General features: G+C 45.8%; 1 protein-coding gene across 1 annotated transcript; it reads left to right on the top strand.

Annotated features, from left to right (window-relative positions):
- Nucleotides 1-4236: 4236 nt before the first annotated feature.
- LOC109778079 (uncharacterized) lies at nt 4237-15227 on the top strand. Its single transcript, XM_020336631.4, has 2 exons — nt 4237-5586; nt 14895-15227. The coding sequence occupies exons 1-2, from the start codon at nt 4326-4328 to the stop codon at nt 14900-14902; spliced, it is 1269 nt and encodes a 422-aa protein (XP_020192220.1). The 5' UTR covers nt 4237-4325; the 3' UTR covers nt 14903-15227.
- The last annotated feature ends 9639 nt before the right edge of the window (nt 15228-24866 follow it).

Here is a 24866-nt window from a genome sequence, read left to right as displayed (position 1 = left end):
AAAGTTGCTAGTTCGATAGGTTAGGGAGGTGTGGTGGACGAACGGACTGCGTATTTGGATTCGCCTCGTCGTTCTGAGCAATTTTCATATAGAAAACATTTTCATCCGAGTTACGGTTTAAAAGATATGAATTTTCAAAGTTTATTTGAATTTATGGAATTATTTATATTCAGCAAAAATGAATTATGACGTCAGCATGAGGCAATGCTGACGTCAGCAGGTCAACAGGTCGGCTGACCAGTCAAACCAGACAGGTGGGTCCAGTGGGACCCACATGTCAGCCTCTGCTAGTCTAATACTTAATTAAACTAATCTATCAGTATAATTAGAGGGGTGGGCCCCACATGTCAGTGAGTGTTTAGTTAAACTAATTATTTTTATTTATAAAACATTTTCTTTTTCTTTATTTTTGCGACGGGACCCGCATGTCAGTGACTGGGCCTGCCCAGTCAGCAGTTGACTGGGTCAACCCAGTCAACTGGGGCCCGTGGGGGCCACTGGCAGGGGCACTGGGGTGGCCCCAGGCCTGCCACGTCGGCGGCCGGCGCCGGAGCAACGCCGGCGACCAAAACGCACGGCGGCGCGCGCGGGAGGGGCGCGCGTTTCACACACAGTGGGTTTGCGGGGGCGGGGCTGGGCGCGTTCGACGCGGCTCGACGTCGCGCGTCCAACGGCGGTGGTCGGAGGGGCTGGAACGGCCGGGGACGACCGCTACGAGCTCGCCGGCGGCGAGGTGCTACGGGTGCCCGACTGAAGCTGCGTTAGAGCGCGCGAACGGCCGAACTAACTACCTAGGCGGGTGCGGCACGGTGCGGTCGGGCTAGCGGGCCTACGCCCGTGACCATTTGGTCACCGGAGACACGCCGCCGGCGAGCTCCGCGGCGTGGCGTTCGGGCGCGCGTGGGGGAGCAGCTACGGAGCGCGAGCGAGCTAACGGAGAGGGGGAGGAGAAGGAGAGGCTCACTGCGAGGCTGTAGGGAGTGGCGGTGAGCTCGGGGAGGGCGCGGGGTAGCCGGAATCGGCGACGAACGACGGCGGCCGAAGGTTGAAGACGAGCTCGGGGAGGCCGGTGCAGAGGCGCTCGGCTCGTTCCCGAGGGCGTAGTCGACGTAGTCGACGGCGGGGAGTCGTTCGGGCACGTCGTCGGGGCGATCGGGGCACGGTGGCCGCGAGTTCGACGGTGAACGGCGGCGAGCACGCGCGGGCAGAGGGGATCGAAGGGGAGAGAGAGGTGGATCTGGCGGGGGAGAGGCGCAGAGGCCGAGGGAGTGAGCGGGGTGAGTGGGAGAGAGGCCCGAGGGGGCGGGGGCCGCTGGCGCCCTTATCCTCTCCGGCGTCGGTGCCGGCGAGGTGGTCGGGCGGGAGCGCGCCCCTGTTCCGACCCGGTCGGGGGAACAGGGAAGGGGGCGAGGGAGGAGAGGTGGGCTGGGCCGGGGTCGGGGGGGCGGCCCAGTTTGGGCCGGGGGGGTTCGGTCCAGATGGGCCACGGGTCCAGTGGGGGGGAGGGCTTCTCCTTTTTTTTCTTTTTCTCTGACTGTGTTCTGTTTTCTTTTTTTTATTTGTTTATTTCCTTTTCTGTTTTATTTCATTTAAAAGTATTTAGGTATTTTATAAAAATGTGTTTTCTCCACCATAATTACCAGTGTAATATTTGGCACCCACTGAACATTTTTGTTTGAGTTTTTGAAAACTTTTATTTTTCACTTTAATTATATTTGAAGTTTGAACTAGGAGTTTGAAAAGGAAGGTGATTCAAATGTGATCAAGCCCTGTTTAGCAACATGATTAGCTTAATCACAGGGAGTTACTGTAGCATGATTCCCAGGGTGTTACACATACCCAATAGTCATATCCCCAACATTCTTGATTGAGGAACATACTGCTTATTTGGCAATGTTTGAGTGGGGGGCTAAGATTTTTCCATTCTTCTAGCATACCACACAACAGTTTGTAAATCCTTTGGTTTATAACACTCCACCAAGCTCTTGATGTAAGGATTGAGGCCTGACACAAAGCTGGAAACATAGTAATCATCAGGTATAGCAGGGTTTTCTCTCCTCATAACATTGACCAGTTGCTCAATTTGTTCCACATAAGCGGTCATTGTTGTTATTTGATGTGCAGCATGAAAGTTACTTACAATATCACAAACTGACTCCACAGAAAACCTATCAGATAGGTAAGAACAGAATTTATGCCAGGGCATATTAGAAGGTGCATATCTAGTACCCCTCCACCACTTAATTGTAGGGCCTTTAAGATAGGAGATGGCCAGTTCTGTTCTATGTCCAATGGGAGTTCTTGCAGCAGCAAAATACTGTTCCAAGTTCTGAATCCAAGATTCAGGGTCCTGTCCTTCAAATTCAGAAATGTTCAATTTAGCTGGCTTGACAGTAAGTACATTTCTTCTTCTGTAATAATTATCAGCCCCATCTTCTTCTTTTATTTCCTCCAACTGCACTACATTTCTTTGTACTGCCTGTGCATTTTCCTTTTCTTTGTTCCGCCCATAGTTTGGATGCCTGTAAGGAACTTTAGGAGTGCCATCCATATTCAGCTATTTGCCTGTATGATCTCGAAGAGTGGCTATACCCACTGGCAAAGGATCTCCCTTGTTCTGCATTGTCACTGAGGGAGGAGTAGGAGCTTGTAACTGCTTGGGTCGACCTGGAGCCACTACTGGAGATTGCATCTGGTTCTCTTTCAATTGTACACTCCCCTGTCCTTATTCCACTTCTTCCACCTGCTCTGGTTCAGGGTCCAACAGTAAGCGTCTGAAATTCACTTGTATCTTGTCAAAATTCTTTTGCATCGTGGCAAAATTTCTGTTGACCACGTCCTGGAATTGCTGTAATTCTTTACGATCTTCCTCTCTATCCTGCCGCAGGGTCTTGATGTCGAGCTCCAAGGACTCCAGCTGCAGGTCGGCCGTAGTCCCTGAATCCACCGCCTCCGGCATGCTTGTGAGGTTGTCAATCTGCATCATCAAGGGTTGGGAGGGAGGGAGTAATCTGCCACCGCCTCCACACGACACGGTCAGATCGCCAGATCTGGAATTTTACCACTTAAGAATTGTTCTTAAGCAACCAGACGGACTGCCTGACTGTCGCCGAATAGTTGCCACCCCGGCCGCCGCCTTCAATCACCGCCGCCCGCTTTAGATCGCGCAGAGGGATTTTACGGCCAAGCCAACCTTTCACTTCTCCAATCGCCGCCCTAGCCAAGGAAGGACTGGTTCTCGATACCAATTGTCAGGACCAGAGTCCTGATCAACAGGGTTTAAGCAAGAACTAGTTGATTTAAGACAAGAATTTTGGAAATTCGAGCTAGGGTTTTCATTGCACAGAAAGGGGAAAGGTAGTAGCACGCCACCGGCAGCTAGGGTTTTCATTGCGCAGAAAGGGGAAAGGTAGTAGCACGCCACCGGCAGCTAGGGTTTATACCCAATGATCTTTTACATGCCTCAAATGAGTGAGAGAGTTGGCTTATATAGCCATTACAGTAACTAGAAAGTGAAAAAGAAGAAAAGCAGAGCACATGGCCTTGTCGGACGATGAATAGCTCCTCCTGCGCCTTCTGAGCCATTGGATGGTTGATCGATGAAGGAGAGTGACCCATCTTCAGCGAACCGTTAGCTTTGACTAATGACCACATGATGCGAGATGGACGGCTGTAGGATCAACTGGCACGTAGAAACAGGGGATATTCAGACTTGGGCTTGACAGGAGCGAGGCGGCGGAGTGGCCGGAGGTCCGGCGGGGAAGGTCGCCGGCGGCAGGGCGTGGCGGAGGTGCGGGGTCGCCGACGAGGCGTCTTGCGGCCGCGAGGGGAGCGAGGGGAAGAGGGAGCTGCGGGCGACGACGCGGTCCGTTCCGAGCCTGGGCGGATTTAGAGGGGTTTTTGTCTAAAATCAAAACGTTTTCTCAGAATCCACTAAAAAAAGGACTGCGGGTTGTATTACTGAAAAACAGGGGGTTTAGCAAAAGAGCCACGATGGTGAGCGAGCGGGCAGAAGCGATAATCGCTTTATTATTAATTAGGGAGAGATGTTGTTGCGGACGGAAATTTTGCAATACACAGACGATGTAGAAAAAAATTGCAAACTATTTTTTGTCTTCACTTTTTTTTCCCAACGAAAGCAATTTTGCAAAGACCGGCTGAAACGAAGCGTATTTTTGGGGAAACAGTCGCACCGTTTCCAGAACCAGCGGCCCAATTCTCTCAGTCCACACCCCCGAGTCCCCAGGAGAGAGCAAGAAAGAGCAAGGAAACGGAAACCCCATTCCCCCCTCCCCTCCCTACTCGAGAAGTCCAGATCGATCCCAATGGCGTCGTCGACGCTTCGCTGCCTTCCACTTCCAGGCGACATCCCGCCGACGACGCTGCTCACCCTACCAGACGAGATGCTCGAGGAAATCCTCCTCTGCCTCTCCGACGCCGCCGACCTCGTCCGCGCGTCCATGGCCCGCGTCTCCATCCGCCGCCTCGTCACCAATCACCGATTCCTCCGCCGCTTCCGCACTCGCCACCCGCCCTCTCTACTGGGCATCGTTTCTCTCCATCCCCGGCCCCGATGGGACCTGCCGCTGCTGCAACTGGCCCAGCCGCCGCACCCATCCGCGGCCGCCGCGAGCGCTTTCTCCGGGCTTGACGACGCCGCGGCCGCCGCCGACTTCTCATGCGCCTTCCTCCCCAACGCCGCGCGCTGGCGTAGGCGCGACTTGCGGGACGGCCGCGTCCTCCTTTCCGGCGTCCCAGAGGGCACCAAATACAACTGCCACGTCTTTGTCAGGGAGCTGGCTGTCTGTGACCCCCTGTCCCGGCGCTACATCCTGCTACCTCTCATCCCCGACGACCTAGCCGCCTTGGTGCAGCCACCCGACGTGCTGCGTTTCGAGCCCTTCCTTGCTCCTCCGGCGGCCGAGGATGAGGAGGGCATGTCTTTCAGAGTTATTTGCTTGGTGCAGTGCACAACCAAGCTGATCCTCCTCATCTTCTCTTCAGGTTCAGGTGCTGAAGCTGAACAATGGCGCGCTGTTACATTTGACAATTGGATCAGTTTGCTCACAGGATCAGGTAACCAGCCAGAGTCGTGCCGGCGGTCGCCAATACGCCACTATGCACACGGCTACTTCTGTTGGTTGCTTTTTCCGGCAAGCAAGTTGCTCATGCTCGACACACGCAGCATGGGTTTCTCAGTTGTGGACCTCCCACATGCCACCAGTGAAGCACAGGTTGCCATTCTGGAGGCAGAGAATGGAAGGATTAAGATGTTTATGAATGAGCATTTCACACCTGAACTCAGGTATTATGTGTTGCAAAATGATGGAGTTGGTGCAAACCAGTGGCTGTCAGAGGCAACGTTCAATTTACCCGTAAATAATGGTGGCTATATGTTCATGGGCGTAGCGGGGGGATACTTACTCCTACAAGGGCTTGGAGAAGACGAATATACATTCCATTTGGTTTCGTTGAATCTGAAGACTTTACAGCTTGAGTGGTTCCTTGCAACAAAGTGCAATAACAAGGGTGCTCATTTGTTTGCCGGTTTCCCACCATCCTTGTCTCCACCAACTCTTCGACATGGTAACCTTCCTCTCTATTTGCATACTTGTACTTTCTGCTTCATAGGACTTTGCGATATTAATACATTATGCAGGTATTAGTAGTCTGCTATGTCAATAATAATTGTTTTAGCAAGGTGTTATCCATGAAATTGAGAAGTTGTGGAACTTAGGAGATCAAGAAGTACTAGATGGGTAGGTGTGTTTCGCCACGCCGGCTACCGTTGACGGCGCTGGTAGCTTACGACGGAGCAAGTAGCTTGACATTTTTTAATTGAGAAACACCAACTACACGCGCAAACACGGGCACACTGACACAGAGCCAAAGAGGTTTAGCAGCTGAGGTCGCTTGCATGATTGTATAGGTACGAAACAGAACAACAAAAGCACTCCTTATTTGCGTATCTATGTTGCTTGGCACGATTCTTTTGTTGCTGCTTCTTACACAAGTGATCTGCCATATTTTGTGAGCTGCGCTGAATAATATTATACCACAAATCTAAGCAAATGAACATATGGAACTTTAGCACAAAGAGAATGTGCACAACTATGCTCTTCTCCAAGTCTGAAGCATCTTAATATTTGTTGGTGTTCATGCGAAACAGAATATCACAAGAAAGATGAAGCATGATATGGAACATGCTTTTCAATATGTGTTGTTTTTAAGGCGGTGAGAAAAAGAACAATAGAACACGTGCCTAACTAAGACGGTGATTTCTAATGACAGCGTAGTTCCGCTGCCTTCATTTCGTCTCTTTTGTCTTTGGTGTTCCTGACTTCTGGAGTTGCGCCTCCCTCCCCACCACATTCCCTGTAATTGTTACAGTTCATTTTGCCATCAGTGAGCTGGCTTAATGGAAATCGATCAGGTGGGATAAGGACTTTCATAGACCTAAAAGAAAAAACTGGCAAACCAAAGGGAAAATAAGTAAATTGTTTTCATGGGTTGAATTAAGAATAAAGTGTTAGCAGGGGCAAGGGAAAAATATGAATCTTGAATGGGAACTTTCATCCATGTCTCTTTAATGTACCTGGAAACATTCCATTCAAGTTTTAGTCACTTAGCAATGTTTCAGAAAAATATTACTCGTCAAGCAAATGACTGCATTTCCTTCAATTCCCGTTGCTGCAGAAAAGTAAACTACCACTTGTAGCCCTTTTCTTTTTGTGACGACAATTGTAGCTAATATTGCATGCCAAAAATACTGCTGAGAGAAAGTAGTAAAGACATTTCAAAAATGCATCAAAGCACATCAGAACCAAGCATTTGAACTTCGAAATCATGGTAATTTTCTAAATATTTCTTTCTACATATTCAACCTCCTATCTCATTGAGAAAACTTCCATGCAGTTTTCTTCTTGCATGACTATGGCACACTGATACAGTGATACCATACTGAAATGATTGGACACAGCATGATATAGAAGTATTCAAACACAATAAGAAACGGAATTGATCACTCTTTTATGCAAGAGAATAGCATTAGCCAAAAAAGTTCAACCAATGATGAAATGATAAATTTGTGGTTCATCTCTCTAATTTATAGATAAAACAATATTCCTAATAACCTGCATCAAGCCCTCAACACACAGGCAACTTAATTGCCTTTCCAACAGAACATTACTGCGAACATGGCCTCTAGCTAAAAGCTAGATCAGAAAAATTATATGTTCTGTTGTATGCAAATAGAAGTGTGTTTAGCTAGGCTAGAAAAATTATGCATGCATTAGCACACACTACTCCACGAGCGCTGAAATCGTTGCAAGCATATATTTAGGTAAAATAATCTTACTGCTCTATGCTATACAGGTTTGTTGTATGCAAATAGAAGTATCAATTAATTCCATGATTCCTTAATCTTACAGCGAGACACAGGCTAGTATGGTGACGCGGAAATAGGATCCTCAAGAATTCGCCATCATTTTTGTTTACAATTTGACTACTCTATTCCGCCTCCTTGCACTTGTCCGTCTCATGTGCAAGGCTTTCCTAGCTGGCCAATCAATTCTGTTCCTATACATATTATCTGACTCAAAAATGAAGGATAGAGCAAACATATTTCCATGCTATGTATGATTCTATAGCTTGTACATTTTGATCACGGCAATAATGTATGTTTCCTAATTATCCCACAAAATGTCGATCCCGGAAGCTCTTGAACAAACAAATGACAACCAAAATTCAAAGCATCCGAAAAATTCGACATGGTAACCTTCCTCTCTATTTGCATACTTGTACTTTGCACTCCATAGGACTTTGCGATACTAATATATTATGCAGGTATTAGTAGTCTGCTATGTCATTAATAATTGTTTTAGCAAGCTGTTATTCATGCAATTGAAAAGTCGTGGAACATAGGAGATCAAGTACTAGATGGGTCGTAGGTGCGTTTCGCCATGCCGGCTATCGTTGGCGCTAGTAGCTTACGACGGGGCAAGTAGCTAGACATTTTTTTATTGAGAAACACCAACTACACGCACAGACATGGGCACACTGACACAGAGCCAAAGAGGTTTAGCAGCTTAGGTCGCTTGCATAATTGTATAGGTACGAAAGAGAACAACAAAAGCATTCCTTATTTGCATATCCATGTTGCTTGGTACAATTCTTTTGTTGCTGCTTCTCTACACAAGTGGTCTGCCATACTATGTGAGCTGCGCTGAATTATATTATTATCACAAATCTAAGAAAATGAACATATGGAACTTTAGCACAAATAGGATGTGCACAACTATGCTTTTATCCAAGTCTGAAGCATCCTACTATTCGTTGGTGTTCATGCGAAACAGAATATCACAAGAAAGATGAAGCATGATATGGAACATGCTTTCCATAATTATCCGCAGACAGAAAGCAAAGTTTCAATTCACACACTAATTTATTTATATGTGTTGTTTTTAAGGCGGTAAGAAAAAGAGCAAAAGGACACGTGTCTAACTATGACGGTGATTTCTAATGAAAACGTTGTTCCTCTACCTTCATTTTCGTCTCTTTTGTCTTTGGTGTTCCTGACTTCTGGAGTTGCGCCTCCCTCCCCACCACATTCCGTGTAATTGTTACAGTTCTTTTTGCCATCAGTGAGGTGGCTTAATGCAAATCAATCAGGTGGGATAAGGATTTCCATAGACCTAAAAGAAAAAACTGGCAGCCCAAAGGGAAAATAAGTAGATTGTTTTCATGGTTTGAATTAAGAATTAAGTGTTAGCAGGGGCAAGGGAAAAATATGAATCTTGAATGGTAACTTTCATCCATGTCTCTTTAATGTATTACATCACATATACCTGGAAACATTCCATTCAAGTTTTAGTCACTTAGCATTGTCTCAGAAAAATATTACTCGTGCAGCAGATGACTGCATTTCCTTCAATTCCCATTGGTGCAGAAAAGTAAACTACCACTTGTAGTCCTTTTCTTTTTGTGACGACACTTGTAGATAATATTGCATGCCAAAAATAGTGCTGACATAACGTAGTAAAGACATTTCAAAAATAATAAAATTAGAGATCACCTACAATTATAAAAGGTAGCATGTGTATGCCCACATAAAAGGTAAGTAAACTCTACCCAGAGAATCCTTAATGAGCTGAAAATGAATCAAACCACATCAGAACCAAGCCTTTGAACTTCGGAATCATGGTAATTTTCTGAACATTTCTTTCTACATATTCAACCTCCTATCTTATTGAAAAAGCTTCCATGCAGTTTTCTTCTTGCATGACTATGGCACACTGATACAGTGATACCATACTGAAATGATTGGACACAGCATGATATAGAAGTATTCAAACACAATAAGAAACGAAATTGATTACTCTTTTATGCAAGAGAATATAGCATTAGCCAAAAAAGTTCAAACAATGATGAAATGAAAAATTTGTGGTTCATCTCTCTAATTTATAGATAAAACAATATTCCTAATAACCTGCATCAAGCCGTCAACACACATGCAATTTCCTTAATTGCCTTTCCAACAGAATATTACTTCGAACATGGCCTCTAGCTAAAAGCTAGATCAGAAAAATTATATGTTCTGTTGTATGCAAATAGAAGTGTGTTTTGCTAGGCTAGAAAAATTATGCATGCATTAGCACACACTACTCCACGAGTGCTGAAATCGTTGCAAGCATATATTTAGGTAAAATAATCTTACTGCTCTATGCTATACAGGTTTGTTGTATGCAAATAGAAGTATCAATTAATTCCATGATTCCTTAATCTTACAGTGAGATACAGGCTAGTATGGCGACGCGGAAATAGGATCCTCAAGAATTCGCCATCATTTTTGTTTATAATTTGACTACTCTGTTCCGCCTCCTTGCACTTGTCCGTCTCATGTGCAAGGCTTTCCCAGTTGGCCAATCAATTCTGTTCCTATACATATTATCTGACTAAAAGATGAAGGATAGAGCAAACGTATTTCCATGCTATGTATGGCTCTAAATATAGCTCGTACATTTTGATGACGGCAATAATGTATGTTTCCTAATTATCCCACAAAATGTCGATCCCGGAAGCTCTTGAACAAACAAATGACAACCAAAATTCAAGGCATCCGAAAAATTTGAATGTACGAAATCCCTTGATGGCAAAATACCCAAGCCTCTTGAATGCTCCCAATTCCAGAATTCATATCCTAAACTTACGGTGTATTGGAAAACTGGGTTCTTGGGACACCTAAATGGCCCTCTCAATAAAGTATTTCCACAACTTAAATATGTTAAGTTGTGGCCTATGTTGGAGAAGCTTGGTTTCGTCCAGTCTTGCTACGAGCCAATCAAGCAAATCATAAATCCAAAAAGAGTAGAAGAGATACTCTAAGCATGATACGTGGCACAACTAAAAGAGCAGTGGCACCTCGATCGTTCCCGAACACCACCAGGCTCTTGAGCACGGCCAAAGCCTCTGAGCATGGTTACCCTGGGCTCAAGTTGTTGGGTCAGGCAACGCGAATTGGGGCATGGCCGATTGGGCATTGAATGCCAGGTAGGTTATCGACCGTAGCCCATCGTAGGCTACGCATTTTAAGGGAATGAGGACTCTTTCACAAGGCGGTATCATGATTCCCTGCGCGATAAGGGGGGCAGTTGAGCAGACTGTCATGACTACACATGGCCACTTTCTGACCAAGGCCCTAGCGCCTTGTCAAGAGCTGCAGCCTCCATCGATTATCAGATGCTGACGGGTGGAGCCCAGAACGGTGACCACGACCAGGTGTATCTCTCGACCAGAGATAAACGGGATCCGGGCAATTGTTTACCTGCCACTCTTGGTGAACTCAGCGGTGGACGCATGAGCAACGAAGGCTACTGTAACCTTTTACCTTTGTAGTTAAGGAGCCATTGTAGGTCCTCTAGAATTCTATATAAGGGCAGGACCATGGCTTGTAGAAGGGGAGCAATCCCAAGAACTTTGTTTTTTTTGAAAGGAGCCAAAAGACTTGCCTCATTCATTAATTAAGAGGTAATAGTGTTGAGGTTTTTGTTACAACACCAAGGTGTGAGAGCACCGAATCAATAGACTCTTGCGCCATGATTACACCCAAATATTTTGCACCTGCGGCTACCCAAGTTAGAACCTCTGACTTAATAGTTGCGAGGAGAACTGCTAGTGTGCGCTCTTGAGTTGGAAGATACGGGTGTTCCATTCCTTCCAGATGGTCCAAGAGGTGAGAAGTGTGAGAGTAGCCATCGCCTTCTGGTTTGGAATGGTAGAGTTGCAAAGAATTGTCCACCAATCTTTGATGGAACGCGCCGAGTGCCAGTTGGTAGTGTTGATGCTTTCAAGTTGAAGCCATTCCTTGATAATGCCCCACAGCCTCATGGAGTATCCGTACTTGAACACGAGATCCTCAATGGATTCCTGCTCGCGCTTGCATAGATGGCAAAGTCCACAGTCGGGCCAACCCTGCTTGGCCAACCAGTCAGTGGTCTAAACCCTATTTTGCATGGCCAACCATGCAAAAAATATTGACCTTAGGTGGAGCTCAAGCCTTCCAAACTGCCTGATCCATGGGGGAGCAAAGAAGGCCAAAGAATTGTGCCAAGTAAGCGGACTTGGCCGTGTAGATCCCGCTCTCGGTGTGCTACCAGATGATGTCATCTTTGGCATTATCCTTGAGGGTGTAGCCACGAATGGTGGTCCAAAGCACAATGAATTGCCGCAGATGCGCGAAGGTGAAGTTGGTGGTGACCTTGATTTTACGAACCCAAGCATCATCATTTATTCACGAAGATTCCATCTTTTTCGGGAGGACGCTTCATAAATGAGGGGTGCGATGTCTTTTGGCTTGCGGTCATGCACCCAAGGGGCATCCCAAGAAGGGGTGCGCGCGCCGTTGCCCACTATGATGGTGGAGGAAGCATAGTAAAGGTTCATATCCATCTCGTTGCAAGGGTTGCCGGATCCAACCCGCAACTTTGTGGACTCCTTCAACTAGTACCGAAGCCACCGCAAACGAAGAGCTCTCGCAATTTTCTCCGAGTTAAGAATGCCGAGTTCATACTCGAATGGTCCGCAAACTGTGTCCCAATTAACCTTGCACTTTGCACCGATGGTCTTGTCCGTTCCCGCCCAAAGGAAGGCCCTATCAAGCTTGTTGACATTATGTAGGATGCTCGGGTGGATGATGAGCGGGGTAATGAAGTAGATGGCTTGTGAGGAGAGCACATACTTGACAAGAGCAGCGCGTCCAATGGCGGTGATACGTTGGCCATCCCAGGGGACACGCTCGGCAGCCATCTTGTCCACAAGGAACTGAAAGTCCCTGACTTTGAGTTGCCAGACCAAGAGGGGTAGACCCAAATATTTCATTGGAAATGAAGCGCCTGCAGCTGACAAGCTTTGGAGAATATCATCAAGGGGGATGTGGCCACACTGAATTGGAACCACTGAGATTTTATGAAAGTTCATGTGGAGGCTCGTGATGTCCCCAAATGCATTAAGCAAGACGGAGAGATTATCTGTGTCTTTCTTGATGGGGGTGACGAACATAGCCGCATCGTCGGTGTAGAGGGAAGTTCTGATGATGATACCACGACCACGAATCTTGTGTAGCAGCCCCTTCCTAGTTGCCATACCAAGGATTTTCTGAAGAGGGTCGATGGTGATGAGAAAAAGTAGGGGGGAGAGGGGTCCCCTTGACGAAGGTCTTGACCGTTTGTGATAGGATTTTTGGGGATGCCGTTGAGGAGCACCCTCGAAGAGGAGGTGCACAAGAGAGCGGTGATCCAATTCCGGAAAGTGCTTGGGAGTCCACGGTGTTGCGTGATGTCAATGATATATTCCCACTTGACGGGAGTCGATGGCCTTCGGAATGTCCATCTTGAGGAGGAGGGACGGGGTTTTGCTCTTGTGGAGGCGTTGCGCAAGATTTTTCACGTACATGAAATTGTCATGAATGCTCCTCGTCTTTATGAAGGTACTTTGGGTGTTGGAGACTAACTTGTTCATGTGTGGGGCAAGCCGCATTGCTAAGATTTTGGCGACAATCTTAGTGATGTCATGGGTGAGACTAATACGCCGGAAGTCGGTGATTCCCTCGGCGCCCTCCTTTTTCAGAACAAGCACAATGTTAGCAGAGTTGAGTCAATGAAGGTTGTTGGTGTGGAGGTTGCCGAAGAGCGATATCACCTGCGTGACATCCTCTTTTATGATGTCCCAACAAGACTTGAAGAATAGCCCGGTGAATCCATCTAGCTCGTGAGCCTTATCGCTCGGCATAAGATTGATGGCCTCTTGGACCTCCTCCGAAGAAATGGGCTCCGCAAGGGAGTCCAAGTTATGCAGCTCGAGGCCTAGCTCATCCCAATTAAAATCATGATGCCGCGAATTCTCCTTCCCCATGGCCTCGACGAAGTGGTCATGAATCACCTTCTCTTCTCCTTCTTGCTCGGTGATCCACCCACGGTTGGCCTCGGCGAAGTGGTCATGAATCACCTTTTCTTTTCCTTCATGCTCGGTGATCCACCCATGGTTGTGCTTGATCCTATGGATGTAGTTTTTGCGACGCCTTCCGTTGATCCTTTGTTTAATTTTTTTGTGTTTGCGTCCCCCTCTTTGATGTTGGCCAATCATGCACGCTGCTTTTTGCGAGCCTGCTCCAAGACCGCCAAGCTAATGACCCTCCGTTTGAGCCTCGTTCAGAGTCACTTACATCGTCAGAGAGTTGTTGATTGTCGCCATGTCGAGGTGCAGGATCCCAAGAAGTTAATGGCTAGCTTTTAGAGAAGAATCTAGAGATAGGAAGAAGAGAAGGGTGCCTGGGGCAGCTAGAAGCCCACCCGAGCACTACAGAAACTAGCTGCGAGCACTCAGCTCAAGCTTGTAGTTCATTTGTACATCATCCATCAAACACACAAAAAGCAGGAGTGGGGTATTACACCTATGTGTGGCCTGAATCTGGTTAACTGCTCGTGTCATTAGGAAGCCGCAAGAAGCTGTGTGAGTGGTTTAGCCCCTGTTCGAACAACTAAAAGGGGCTCTCTCTGATCCCTGATCTCGACGATCACACAGAGGGCCATTGTTGCAAGACTCAAACGCCGGCATATTATGGGCAGACGTGCGAGGCGGTTGTGGGGATCGCGCCAGGAGGCGGGCAGGCAGGAAAAGGAGAGGGAGGTGACAGAAACCGAAGCGGTTCAAGTCAGATTAGCGGTGTCACTGCCGGCGTCTGTGGAGCTGCTTCTCATCGTGGCGCTGGAAGAGCTCTCTCTGCTTGCCGGCTCAGATCGGGCAGCGGAGTGGCTGTCGCACTGCTCCTCCTCCTAGTCTGGTGGGGATGGACGGGGATGGTGAACAGGAAGGGCCACGGAGGTGATGGGAACCATCCAAGCCGACCCTGCAGGTATTGTTGCTAGCGCCGGTGGCATCACACTGCTACTGCTTGTGGCGCTCTTGTCGCTGTCTCCAACGCACGGGGCTCAGCACCACCACGTTCCATGCAGGTCGGCATGGAAGGTGTAGTGAGGATTAGGCCGTGACAGAGGCGGCGGAGCAGAGATGGAGGAGGGACAGCAGATGTGGATTGCTCAGTCTTTGTTCGATAAGTGTAGTATGTTAGCCAGGCATAAACTTAGGTCATATGTTTCTCATCTTGGGGATATACTCGTCATTATTTTTGAGACTATCGTAACAAAGCAATGTTCTATCATGCCGGATTAGGACTTGGATTAGCTACTTTCTTTGAAGTTATATTGCCCTGTACCTTTGCATGTTTGTACTGTTCATTGTCATTTCCAATTGATTGCATTTCTTACTATATTTGCACTAATAAATTATATTGCTTAAAAATGTTGATTCAGATATGACTGATGCCTCCACTTCTATTTCAGATATCTGATATTGATGCTGCTGGGAGATGAAACCTTGACGTCTGGAGGTATAGAGCAGCAACTTGGAGCATTATGTACTGGATGGAATCGTCAGGCTTTCCTTTTGAGACGGACGTAGGCTTGTTTGCGGTGCTGACTGTTGTGCAGCTCGGTGCTTATTTTCAGATATGTCATGGGAGAATAGTTGTGATAATCTACAAAATTTGGTTCACAAATCAAATATAACTAGACAATTTCTATTTTCTGGAACCTTTGTTCGTATCATTATATGCAAATGTGACTCGAAGCAGATTATGACTTGAGGCAGAGTAATAATATATACATTTATACAAATCGGTTCTACTATCTCCGTTGCTTTTTGTAAGAAGTTGCGCAAGAGATGCACATGACTTCGTACAAACTGGACTATATTTACTGCAAAAAGAATCAGGTGGCATTTGTTCCGCCGTCCAACGCCAGCAACGGCAACAGGTTTATTGCCGCGAGGTTGACGTTGAGGTTTGTGCTCGACCTCGCCACCGACGGTGATTATCGAGGCCTGACACCTTCTCCCTAGAGCATGTGTATCAGCTAGTGCCTTATTACATGCCCGTGGGCAATGAATAGTAATACTAAAATGGGAAAAGTTTAGTCTAGCAAAGGCTTTAATCTCCTTGAAAGTGGTACCATTCATGGAACGATCATGCTCTCTGGTCCATTGACAGCTTGCACAAGCATCATTGAGTCCGTCTCCACGATCGACCACTGAACCCATACCCCATTGCTGGGCCGCTTGTAGGCTTTCCAGGCAGACTATCATCACTGTAATTTTTCAGCAAGTCATCTGCATTGCACTTTGCAGGGGCAAGACTAGGTTCCTATAATCCCTCACCAGACCCCACCTTGTGTGGGAGCTTCTATGCATCGGGTCTGTCCTCTTTTTTTTTTTCATCTGCAGACTGCAGGCGGTGTCCAGACAGGTGCAGGTTTCGGCTGTTGCTTCCTATCCTTTCGTCCCGGTGACTCACAGTCTAGCATCTGTTTGATTATCATATGAAAAACAGCCTCAGGTGATCCTATCATGTTGAATTTTGTCAATATACTCATACCTTTTCTCCGGTATCCTTCCTGTTGCTCGAGTAGTTCTTCTCAAAACAATCAATTGACCTTTTTGTAGCAACTGAACCTTCAGCCTGATCCTCATCAGAGGAGATGGAAATCACATCGGTACTGCCCAGTTGTTCCACCTCGGCAAACTGCCAGGCATGCTACCAATTTGAGCCGGCGCAGTGTAGGTCGGTGGTTGTGTCACACGAGCCACATGAGCTAATGTACGACTACTCTCTCCCTCTTGAACAATTTCACCAAGTTGAGATTGGTCAAGGCTTTCAAACGTGACGCTCGGGTTAGTTTTCTCACCATAGAAAGGTTTTGATTCACGGATGCACTTGACTGCCCTAGGATCCAGTTTGTTGACTGATGGCCTATGATCACGAACAAAACAAGTGCAACTAAACACCTTGGGAAAAACTAGAAATTTATTTTCTGTGAAAATCAACTCACATGGTGATTTCATACCTGTCACCCGGGATGGCGTGCGGTTGATCAACAAGGTGGCCATCATGACAACTTGACTCCAGAAGAACTTGGGCACATTCATGGTGAACATCAATGCCCAAGACACCTCCGGTAGGTGGTGATTTTTTCTCTTTGCCACCCCATCCCGAGGAGGTATGTCCAGACAAGATGTTTGATGCAGGATGCCCTTTTCATACATGGTGAAACCATTGGCCCTTGTCCGGGCTTGGGCTTTCATGGGCAAGGAAGTGGTAGTTGGGTCCACTGTCTTCTTGATTTCTTCTAGCTCTGCTGATGCGAGAGCAGCCTCGACGTGGTCCAGGGTGGCGACCACTACTTCTAGTGCCTTCTTGGTGTTGTTGTTGACCTTGATCGTACCATTTGGACCTGGCATCTTTAGATGTTGATAGGCATAGGATGGTAACGCCATGAACTTTGCGTATGCTCGCCTGCCTAGGATCATGTTGTAGTCGCTCCGGAACGGGGCGACCTCGAAGCACAGCATTTCCGAGAGAATGTTGTCCTCGTCCCCAAAGACGACCTCGAGACATATTTGCGCCAAAGGCCACACCTTCTTCCTTGGCATGAAACCAAGGAAGCCGGTTGGCGATTGGAATTACTTCCTCTTAACTAGGAAGGTGTTGGGCCCCCAAGTGCAAGGGTTTGTAACAAGCAACAATTTCTCTCAAGTGACCTCAAGGTTCATCGAACCAATAGGAGTTTAGTAGCACAATCAATGATCAACACCTGGACACACAGATACAAAACTTCATCGGCCCCAAAAGGACTAGTGAGGTTGTCAGCCTCACTAGCTTGCTAGTTACAAGGATTAAAAACACAAGTGTATGGAATATTTGATTGCGGTGAAAAGTAGAAACAAGAAATTGAAAAGAGGGTTGATTGAGGCTGAAAGTTCTATAGGAAGAAAATGGGCCGAGATCCATAGGTTCGCTAGTGTGGTTTCTCTCCAAGGAAAGCATGGTGTGGTAAGTTGAGCATCGATTAAATTGTAATATTTATACCTACGACTGTGCATCAACATATGAGCATCACGTCCCAATATCTATAAAGTGTTATCCAACTGCATCTATAGCTAATGCTCCACCAAGACCGCTATCTAGAAGTACTAAGTAAAAAAACAAAGTATTGCAATAAGCATGATGACATGAAGTAGATGGTATATTGTCTTCACCCTATGTTCAAAGGACAACTATACAACCATCTTTTTATCCCGAGTGGCGACAACACAATACAAGCCTTTTCCATTTTCTATCATTGCGGTAAATCTTGTAAGGTTGAACCCAACTATCAGACACAACTCCCTCTTGGAGATCAAACCGCAAACTTGTCCAAAGAAAGAATAATAGATCAGAGAGAATATATGAATAAGAATTATGCATCGAAGAAACAAGATATATCTAAAAAAGATTCGTGAATACGTCTGATCATAAAGTGATAATTCATCGTATCCCAACAAACACACCAACAGATTATATTAGATGGATCACAATCATGTAGGGCAGCTCAAGTGATCTTTATATTGAGAAGTAAAAGAGAGAAAACCATCTTGCTATTGTTATGGACCCATAGTCCAAAGAAAATTACTCACAGATGATCATGGTGGCCTTCATGTTGATGGAGATGGACAATTAACGTGAAGAATTTCCCCTCTGGCAGAGCTCCGAAAAAAGCCTCCAGATTGGATTATCATGAAATACAGGTGTGCGTCGGCGTTAAAAAATCCTTGGTGGTTTTAGGTACATATAGAGGCACATGGACCAAGAGGCGATGGAATGGAGCACCAGGGGGCCAACCTGGCCCACCCTGGCCGCATGGAGGGGCGTGTGGGACCTTTGGGTGGCCCATGGCCTATGTCGGTTGCCACAAGAAGCTTTTGGATGGTAAACTTCTCATGTCTTTTTTTTTGGAATTTTTTGAACCCGCTAAAATTGATTTTCATGAAAATACAAAAGCATGCAGTAACAGCATTGCATACTGAATTAATAGGTTAGGTTCAAAAAAATATAAATTGATGCCAAAACTATACCAAAATTATATAACATGACATGAAACAATAAAAAATTATAGATACGGTTGAGATGTATCGGCATAAGCGGGATTTGGGGGTCCCCATCTTTGCTAGTGTATTGGAGAAGAGGATTGATTCTGCCACCGCCATCCATTATGACTTTGGGAAGGCAGCAGCTAGCACCGACGATCGGATCTAATACCAGGGTGAGTTTCTGTGGGTGAGGAATGTACTCCCAGTGATCGGAGTGAAGATGATGGTGGAGTCGGATCACACTAGGCATTTTTTGCGGGCGAGCGACAGTGCGTGTGAGCTTCTGGGCTCATCGTGTATCGGGAACTCAGAAGATCATATGTACTCCTCGCGTTAGATCGGGCTGGTGGGATGTTGAAGATCCAACCGTCCTAGATTTTTCTGAGATCGGCACTACTCCATGTGTCAGTGAAGATGGCGGGACATAGAGTCATATGGCGTCGATGTAACGGTCAACGGTGAATTTGAGGCCTCCAAGAGCATGGTTTCGAAGGAGGAGGGCGGCGTCGCATTGTATAGCCGACCTGCCCCGCCGGTGACAAATTTGAGGGAGCCAAAGATGAAGCTCTTTCCTGGTGTGAAATCATTGGGCATGGTTAGAGATCCATGACTGACGCGCCAACTGACGATACTGAAATTCGTCAATAGCCTCGATAGGGTGGAGAATTTGACCGGATGTTCCAGTTTGGATTGCACACGGGGATTTTTATCCAGGTTCGGACCCTCGTGGTCGAGGTAAAACCCAAATCCTACTTTGTTGTGATTGATTGTGATAAAAACACCTCATGTGAGGGGGTTATAATTATCGTAGCATCGAGGCTAGACAATAAACTTGTGGCACCCCCCAACCGTATACGAGGACCGTCGCGGGGTTGATACGTCTCCAGCGTATCGACTTTTCCAAACACTTATGCTCTTATTTTGGACTCTAATTTGCATGATTTGAATGAAACCAACCCGGGCTGACACTGTTTTTAGCAGAACTATATTGGTGTTGTTTTTTTGTGCAGAAAAAAAAGTTCTCAAAATTGGACAAAAATTTACTGAGAATTATTTTGGGATATATAAAATACTGGTGCAAAGAACTACCATAGGGGACCACCACAGAGCTACAAGCTCAGAGGGCGCACCCCTCCTACGGCACGCCGGTTGAGCTTGTGGGGCCATCGGGGCTTCGTTTGCCCTAAACCCTGGTCCATAAGTACCATCTTCCTAAGAAAAAATCTGAGAGAAAGTTTCATCAGATTTTCTGATATGGAGCCGCCGCCACCTCATGTTCTTCATCGGGAGGCCTGGTCTGGAGTCCGTTCGGGGCTCCAGAGAGGGCAATTCATTGTTGTTGTCATCAACAACACTTCTTCATCAACAACCTCATGATGCTCACCACCGGGAGTGAGTGATTTCATCGTAGTCATACTGGAGGTAGATGGAGATGGATGAGATTTGTCATGTAATCGAGTCAATTTGTTAGGGCTTGATCCCTAGTATCCATTACTGAGAATGATATTGTTATGACTTTGCTATGCTTAATGCTTATCACTAGGTCCCAAGTGCCATGCGTTCATATCTGAACATGTTGTGTTTTCGTGAATATACTAGAGTTCTTGATCCTATCTGCAAGTTATATGCAGCTATTATTGTTCTGAACCATAGACCCCGATGTGACAATAATTGGGATACTCTCCAGGGATCTGTAATTTAAGGAGTTCATGTATTCACTATGTGTTAATGCTTTGTGTCGGTTCTCTACTAAAATGAGCGCCTTAAATACCCTTAGCTTCCATTAGGGCCCCGGTGCCACGGGAGGGTACGACAAAAGATGTCATGCAAGTTCTTATTGCAAGCACATATGACTATATATGGAATACATGCCTACATATGGTTGATAAATTAGAGCTATTGTGTATTGCTATCAAAACTATCATATTACTGTGCTACTAATACTTTGCTGCAAGGAAGTGATTTCTCACGTGTGGTTGAATTGAAAACTCAACTGCTAAGGCTTATAAATATTCTTTGGCTCACCTTGTGTCGAATCAATAAATTTAGGTGAAATACTATCGGGTCATCAGGGGTGTTCGGGGAACCCAGAGCAAAGACACACTCATGTCGTCGTCCCTGACACAAGGAGACCATGTCCACGACAGAAAGACAACTTGGCAAGAGATGAAGCAAGACACTCATCATTTCAGATTTCCAACCCTTTGAATGGAGGGTGGTCTCCTCTATTTATAGAAAAGTGGGATAGAGCAGGAGATTACAAGTTTGCCTCCGGGTCTCAACATACGACAAGGGGCACTATGGTATTTACTAGAAATACTTTTCAACATACTCCTCCTGGATATCCCGACAACTCATCCCTCGGGAATATGTCTCAAACATATTCCTTAGGGTGCCTTAACAACCCTTTGTCGAGTAATCTCTGGCCGCGCCACCCGAGCAAAGCACTCCGATCCCCGTAGACCCTGCATCCTGGTGATGTTGCCGCCCCTAGCGCAAGGCGTGCCTGTCGTGCAGGGGGCACTAATTAGAGGTACCCGCGGCGACTGGCCTGTCCTAGGCGTGTCATTCCCATACACATGGCATAAAGTCATGCATCATGTTGTCATGCGGGCGCGGGAAACCCTCCTCCAACAACATGAGTGGATTATGCTACCGAGATGATGACAATGAGTGAGATGCCCCCGAACTACCCCCTGACCTTGTCTAGGGCTACATAGTCCTAACCGACCTAGTGCTCCAATCAATAGCAGGGTCCTTGGCTTCCACGTCAAGGTGAAGAACCTTCCAGAAGACAGACTCCTCGCAGGCCGAAGGGCCCGCATCGCATCTTGTCCCGCTGGGCCCTGAGACCACCCCATCAATGGGCTTCCCGACAACTTTGTCGGCCCCGGTATAGTACACTGGCATAGCGCTACGTCGACATGACAATTCATTCTAATTGTGTTAGTTTTGTCTACCATGTCATCACTTACATTGATCCACCCATCAGATTTACGTCAATAGTTGTTTACTTGAAGGAATGATCTAATCCAGTTGGGTGATAAGTGTACATCATCAGCGGCATGTACTGCCATTCGATCCAGTTTTGATCGTTGGTATGGCAAGCAGCGACACGGGTACTCTACCATGATCTAGCTAGAAACATCTCCCCAACCCATCATATCCATATCATTTGTTCCTCGTGCAAATCATCCCACCACTCAGGGTACGAAACCACCTCAAAGTTATCCTTTCCGATCGATCTATCGAGCTATTCCCATAACACAAACAACCCAAGAGTTCGTACTAAAATAACACCATATGATACACATCAACCAACTCTAATGTCACCTAGATACTCCAATGTCATCACAAGTATCTGTGAGTTGATTATACGATATGCATCAACAACTTCAGATTCATAATACTCAATACAACACAAAGAACCTCAAAGAGTGCCCCAAGATTTCTACCGGAGAAACAAGGACAAAGACGTGCATCAACCCCTATGCATATATTACCCCAATGTCACATCGGGAATCTGCGAGTTGAGTGCCAAAACATACATCAAGTGAATCAATATAATACAGATACATCCATTTTGCATCATGTTTTTATGTTGACATTTATTGCATTATGGACTGTTATTACACATTATATCACAATACTTATGGCTATTCTGTCTTATTTTATAAGGTTTACATGAAGAGGGAGAATGCCGGCAGTTGGAATTCTGGGCCGGAAAAGTCCAAAAGTCCTAAAACTTCACAGAGATTATTTTTGGAATATATAAAAAATATTGGGCGAAGAAAGAACCAGAGGGGGGCCATCAGCCAGCCACAAGGGTGGCGGGCGCGCCCCCCGACCTTGTGGGCCCCCTGGCAGGCCTCCGGTGCCCATCTTTTGCTACATGGTGTCTTTTACCCTGGAAAAATCAAGAAGAAGCTTTCGGGACGAAGGTCCACCGTCTCGAGGCGGAACCTGGGTGGAACCAATCTAGGGCTCCGGCGGAGCTGTTCTGCCGGGGAAACATCCCTCACGGAGGGGGAAATCACCGCCATCGTCATCACCATCGATCCTCTCATCGAGGGAGGGTCGATCTCCATCAACATCTTCACCAGCACCATCTCCTCTCAAACCCTAGTTCATCTCTTGTATTCGATTTTGGTCCCAAAACCTCAGATTGGTACCTGTGGGTTGCTAGTAGTGTTGATTACTCCTTGTAGTTGATGCTAGTTGGTTTATTCGGTGTAAGATCATATGTTTAGATCCTTAATGATAATTAATAGTGCTCTGATTATGATTATGAATATGCTTTGTGAGTAGTTATGTTTGTTCCTGAGGACATGGGAGAAGTCTTGTTAAAAGTAATCATGTGAATTTGGTATTCGTATTTTGATGAGATGTATGTTGTCTCTCCTTGGTGTTATGTGAACGATGACTACATGACACTTCACGATTATTTCGGCCTAGGGGAAGGCATTGGGAAGTAATAAGTAGATGATGGGTTGCTAGAGTGACAGAAGCTTAAACCCTAGTTTATGCGTTGCTTCGTAAGGGGCTGATTTGGATCCATATGTTTCATGCTATGGTTAGGTTTACCTTAATTCTTCTTTCGTAGTTGCGGATGCTTGCGAGAGGGGTTAATCATAAGTGGGAGGCTTGTCCAAGGAAGGGCAGCACCCAAGCACCGGTCCACCCACATATCAAATTATCAAAGTAACGAACGCGAATCATATGAGCATGATGAAAACTAACTTGACAACAATTCCCATGTGTCCTCGGGAGCGCTTTGCTTTATATAAGAGTTCGTCCAGGCTTGTCCTTTGCTACAAAAAGGATTGGGCCACCTTGCTGCACCTTATTTACTTTATTTACTTGTTACCCATTATGAATTATCTTATCACAAAACTATTTGTTACCGATAATTTCAGTGCTTGCAGAGAATACCTTGCTGAAAACCACTTGTCATTTCCTTCTGCTCCTCGTTGGGTTCGACACTCTTAATTATCGAAAGGACTATGATAGATCCCCTACACTTGTGGGTCATCAAGACTCTTTTCTGGCGCCATTGCTGGGGAGTGAAGCACCTTTGGTAAGTGGAATTTGGTAAGAAAACATTTATATAGCGTGCTGAAATTTACTGTCACTTGTTACTATGGAAAATAATCCTTTGAGGGGTTTGTTCGGGGTATCTTCACCTCGACCGGAACCACAATTACTTGCTCCTCAACCTACTGCACCTACTGAAAATATTTATTATGAAATTCATTTGGGTATGATAGAGAAACTGCTAGCTAATCCTTATGCAGGAGATGGAACATTACATCACGATATGCACTTAATCTATGTGGATGAAGTTTGTGGATTATTTAAGCTTGCAGGTATGCCCGAGGACGTTGTCAAGAAGAAGGTCTTCCCTTTCTCTTTGAAGGGAAAGGCATTTACATGGTATAGGCTATTGGATGATATTGGATCATGGAACTACAATCGATTGAAATTGGAATTTCATCAGAAGTTTTATCCTATGCATCTGGTTCATCATGATCGGAATTACATATATAATTTTTGGCCTTGTGAAGGAGAAAGTATCGCTAAAGCTTGGGGGAGGCTTAATTCAATGTTATATTCATGTCCCAATCATGAACTCTCAAGAGAAGTTATTATTCAAAAAAAATTATGCTCGGCTTGCTCATAATGATCGATCCATGCTCGATACTGCTTGTACTGGTTCCTCTATGAAGAAGGATATTGGATTCAAATGGGATTTATTGGATAGAATTAAATGCAACTCTGAAGATTGGGACCTCGGCGAAGGTAAAGAGTCAGGCATAAACCTTAAGTTTGATTGTTTAAATCTTTTATGGATACCGATGCTTTTTGTGATTTTAGCACTAAATATGGACTTGACTCTGAGATAGTGGCTTCTTTCTGTGAATCATTTTCTACTCATGTCGATCTCCCTAAGGAGAAGTGGTTTAAATATCATCCTCCCATTGAAGTTAAAATAGTTGAACCTGTTAAAGTTGAAGAAGAAACTATTATTTATAATGTTGGTCCTATTGTTCCCACTGCTTATATTGAGAAACCGCCATTCCATGTTAGAATAAAGGATCATGCTAAAGCTTCAACTGTGGTTCGTAAGAGTTATACTAAAACACCTACACCCTCTGAACAGATTAAGGTTGAACCTAGTATTGCTATGGTTAAAGATCTCTTGGTAGATAATATTGATGGGCATGTTATTTATTTCTGTGATGAAGCTTCTAGAATTGCTAAACCTGATACTAAAGATAAACATAGACCTGTTGTTGGCATGCCTGTTGTTTCTGTTAAAATAGGAGATCATTGTTATCACGGCTTATGTGATG

The sequence above is a fragment of the Aegilops tauschii genome, chromosome 2 (assembly GCF_002575655.3).
Source record: "Aegilops tauschii subsp. strangulata cultivar AL8/78 chromosome 2, Aet v6.0, whole genome shotgun sequence".
Taxonomy (NCBI): Eukaryota; Viridiplantae; Streptophyta; class Magnoliopsida; order Poales; family Poaceae; genus Aegilops; species Aegilops tauschii.
The sequence above is the reverse complement of the archived record's forward strand: the minus strand, read 5'-3'. Positions and strand labels throughout refer to the sequence as shown.